The sequence below is a fragment of the Vigna unguiculata genome, chromosome 10 (assembly GCF_004118075.2).
Source record: "Vigna unguiculata cultivar IT97K-499-35 chromosome 10, ASM411807v1, whole genome shotgun sequence".
NCBI classification, from domain to species: Eukaryota; Viridiplantae; Streptophyta; class Magnoliopsida; order Fabales; family Fabaceae; genus Vigna; species Vigna unguiculata.
The window spans coordinates 34709330-34713428 of record NC_040288.1 but is presented as its reverse complement, the minus strand read 5'-3'; the positions used below and the strand labels follow the sequence as shown (position 1 = coordinate 34713428).

General features: G+C 36.6%; 1 protein-coding gene across 1 annotated transcript in view; it reads right to left on the bottom strand.

The window, feature by feature from the left end:
• Positions 1–3515, bottom strand: part of LOC114165598 (WRKY transcription factor 22-like) — a 3631-nt gene extending 116 nt beyond the window's left edge. Inside the window, exons 1-4 of the mRNA XM_028050182.1 lie at positions 3223–3515; positions 2992–3102; positions 863–973; positions 1–561 (exon numbers count right to left, since the gene is read on the bottom strand). The exon at positions 1–561 is cut by the window's left edge and continues 116 nt beyond it. Coding sequence (XP_027905983.1) covers positions 114–561; positions 863–973; positions 2992–3102; positions 3223–3515 — 963 coding nt within the window. The 3' untranslated portion in view covers positions 1–113. The remainder of the gene's footprint in view (positions 562–862; positions 974–2991; positions 3103–3222) is intronic.
• Between the last annotated feature and the right edge of the window lie 584 nt (positions 3516–4099).

Genomic DNA, 4099 nt, shown 5'->3' with positions numbered 1-4099 from the left:
AACTTTCTCCCTTTCACAAAGCATTGTTAGTTAAGATTCCTCGAAAATGCACCAACATGTTCCTCTACCCCTCAAAGAAAAAAGTTGGTATTGTCTACAATGAAAAGCGTGAGTCAGCTACCACCAGCGGCAGTGGTAGCATTATTGGACAGTGGCCACCGATCAATGCTGCTACTAGCTGTAAAGGGATCAGTGGCAGACCCTGTCAGTTCCTCTAACCCTTCAAAGAAATCATCTGATACCACTGTTTCGGTTAACTCTAATTCATTTGCTTCTTCATCATCCTTCATCAGATCTTCCAACTCCTCTTCTGTGCACTCTGACTTCGTACTGTGCTGTGCCACGTCTGATGAGGTCGCCGGAGAAATCGCTTTTGTGGCGGCTGTGTCTCCACCGGTCTGAGGTTTGTAGCGCGTGGAGCCAGCAAGGGAGCTTTTATGAGTCGGAGCAGGGTGGTTGTGTTCACCGGTGTATCTCACTATGAACATTGTTGGGTCCGATCTGTTCCTCTCCACTTGTTTCCTCGCTAAACATCCTTTTGAGCTGCTACATCTGTAATATCTCTGTAAAATCACACAACAAACAATGTTTCGTTGCTCCTTTTAACTTCATAACTTTAACCCCTTTTGGCTTTCCTTTAAAAAAAGGCAAAATCTAACAACAAGGAGTTGGTAAAGTGAAAAAAGTCAAAGTCTGGCTTCTTACAAATTGTATACACAAGTTTCCGTTCATAGATAAAGTAAATATAATTGTATCTGTGAGTTTTGTTTGAGTTTAAAACTTTTTTCTTATTTTAGACTAGGAATCAACTACTCCATTAAACTTTCGCTGTTAAAAAAGACGAATTTTTTTGAAGGTAAACCTTGGATATGGTGACCCTTTGATGGGTTTCTGTCCATATTTCCTCCATGCCCAAATGTCTGAGGAGAGGTTCTCAGCAGCGACATCACAAACCTTCTTAACCTGATTCTTCCTGTGATTGACAAAAAAACATGCATTTCAGACACTCAAGTCATGAATGAACCAAAGACATGGTTTTTATGAGCTAAATAAATTCAAAATCTTTCTTGACTGGAGAATCTAATTCCGATTCCATGAATTATAAAATGAGAGAAAAAGGGTATATAAAAACATGGTTTTATATAGTACATTAATATTTTAAATATCTGTAGTGTAAAAATATATTTTACCAAGATTTATGGGTACAGGGGTTTTAAGTCCAGGAAGGCTCGTTACGACAAAAAAGTTGCTAACTGCGGTATTTGGGACCATAAAACAACCGAATGGTGTTGCAGTGAGTTGGTATATATAACGGTAAAAAGTATTCATGTACGTTAAAAACTAATGAAACAATAACATTTCTTTTACGATAACATTTCAAATACAATACAATAGTGAAAGAACACACTTCATGATGCAACAACCGTCATTATTCTTTCATACTAAAATTAATTACTATTTAAGAATTTTCTTATAGAGTATAATATTTAAAAAAATTATGTTCTTAAATAAAATTTGTACCCAAATTTGAACAAAATAAATAAATAAATAAATAAATAAATAAATATATATATATATATATATATATATATATATATATATATATAGATAAATAGACGTGCGTACAAATTATTATATTTCAAACATTCTCAGTTGGTGAAAAAAATATAGCATGCATAAACAAACACTAAAAACTTATATATTATAGATCAATTACATAGATTATTAGGGACTCCATACATTAATGAATATTTATAAACAATCATCTTGTAGTTAATTTTTCATTGATGATTACTTATTAGAATATGTCAGTATAAAAGGTTATTTATGTCTTTGTGTACACAAGTGATGGATCTTTAATTGTCATAACTTGCTTTTATCATGCATTGGATTGGTTACTACCCAAGTCTTGAACTGCTCTTGCTATTAGTGATTTTGAAGTTTCACATCAATTAGGTAAGCCAGTTTTGTGGGATTGAGTTAAGCTTAAAGTTTATTTTTAACATATGTCATATGGACTATGGTTATAATTATCGAGAGACACCACTTCTACCTTAAAACCTCGGGACAATAGTGTTATGGGTCTTTATTCTTATATATTATTTAATTTTGTTTATTTTATCCTATGTGAAACTTTTTAACTCACATTTAGATTATTCTCAATAGGGTGTGTTTTACAAAAATGAGAAGGAACGCACGCCTTAGTGGTATAACAAAATATGGCAGAGGCTACTACTCACTCGAACTATTCCACCACGTCAGTATGCTATTTAAATAACATTAAAAAAATAACAAAATTGATAAAAAATAGAATTTAATTAAAAAAATAAATTAAAAATAAATTGAACAAACTAAAAAAAATACGAATTGAATTAGTATTTAAGATTAATATTAAATTTAAAATTAATAAATTAATACGTTTTTAATAGAACTAATACTAACTTAAGATACAAATAAATTAATTAAGTAAATAGTAGTTTAACAAATTTAAATTTTTTGGCACAAGAAAGTTGAATGATGATGGATTAAATGTGATATAAACTCCATTAATCACTAGTGCAAATTTGATATTTTACCTCGCCTTATAGGCCTCGGTTATGGCGGAACCGAAGCCTATAAAGAGGCGGTGGCATTTTGCAATTTCAGCAACCTATATTGCTTCGGTTCTACAAACAACCGGTACCGTAAGCAGCTTTAGGCCTCGGTTCCTTAAGAACCGAAGCCTATTAGGCAGCCCAGAAACCCTAATTTAAAATTTTCATCAGCGCCGCCCCCTTTGGCCTCGGTTGCTTTTTGACCGAGGCAATATTGGGCAGTTTTAGGCCTCGGTTGAAATAGAACCGAAGCCTATAACCCTGCCCAGAAACCCTAATTTAAAATTTTCATCAGCGCCGCCCCCTTTGGCTTCGGGTCCCCTTCGACCGAGGCAATATTGGGCAGTTTTAGGCCTCGGTTGAAATAGAACCGAAGCCTATAACCCTACCCAGAAACCCTAATTTAAAATTTTCATCAGCGCCGCCGCCTTTGGCTTCGAGTCCCCTTCGACCGAGGCCATTGAGCCACTTTAGGCCTCGGTTTTTTGAATAACCGAGGCCATAAAACCTGTTAAAATCCCCAAATCGCGAACATCAATTACTATTCATCTTCTTCCCTAATTCCACCATGACCCGAGGGAGTTTGGTCACACCCACTTGCTTCCCTCCTTTTTTGAGTGTCTCAAACATTTCAGCACCAACGTCTTCCAACAAGAATTTTGGCAGCACGGAGCGTCCCACTCTGAAGCTTGATGCTTTCATCCCGAAGAAGCATGTCATCACCATTATATTCAACCCCATCTCGCTTCCTACTACACAAACAAAAGGGTATAATAGAACCAACACTATGGCCCTCAGGAGCCCTCCCGCTTCAAAGGCCAATAACATGAAATATCGAAACAGAGAAGAGGATTTCAACAGAGCATTTCGCTGCTGCAACTGTTCCAGGTGCTTCCATGGTGAGCGGTGCAGTATTGGCATTCACGGTGGCTCACAAAAGTGCAGGTGTTGCTGGAAGATGAGGCGAGGTGCAACGATAAAATGGTGGTGCAGGTGGTTACGATTTTCGCTGCTGCTGCGGCATCAATGGCTGAACAATGGAGTTCTCGTCACTGCTTGGTGGACTGCGCGAAGGATTCGCGATGGGTGCTGCCGGCGAGATGAAGTTCGGTCCTGTGAATTTTTTTTTTTTTAAAAATATTGAATCTATGGCTTCGGTTTCTCTGCAACCGAGGCAGAAAAGAGATCTATGGCTTCGGGTAGTGACTGAGGCCAAAAGAGGTGCCTTTTGGCCTCGCTTTAATATGCCTCGGTTCTTAAACCGAGGCAGAATCTCGAAAATAACCGAGGCCAAAAGGGGGTACTGCACTAGTGAATGTAGACTAGAAAACGTATTTGGTAGAGAAAATCTTTTAAATATAGTCAACTGAGTTTTTGTTTATAAGATTATTAATAAAATAAAGGAATATTTCATAGTTTTTGGAGTCCTGTAATGCTTGAAAATAATTAGTTTTGTATTTGCACGTGCAGATTTCAAACATTCGACAACTTGATCTGAAAAATAG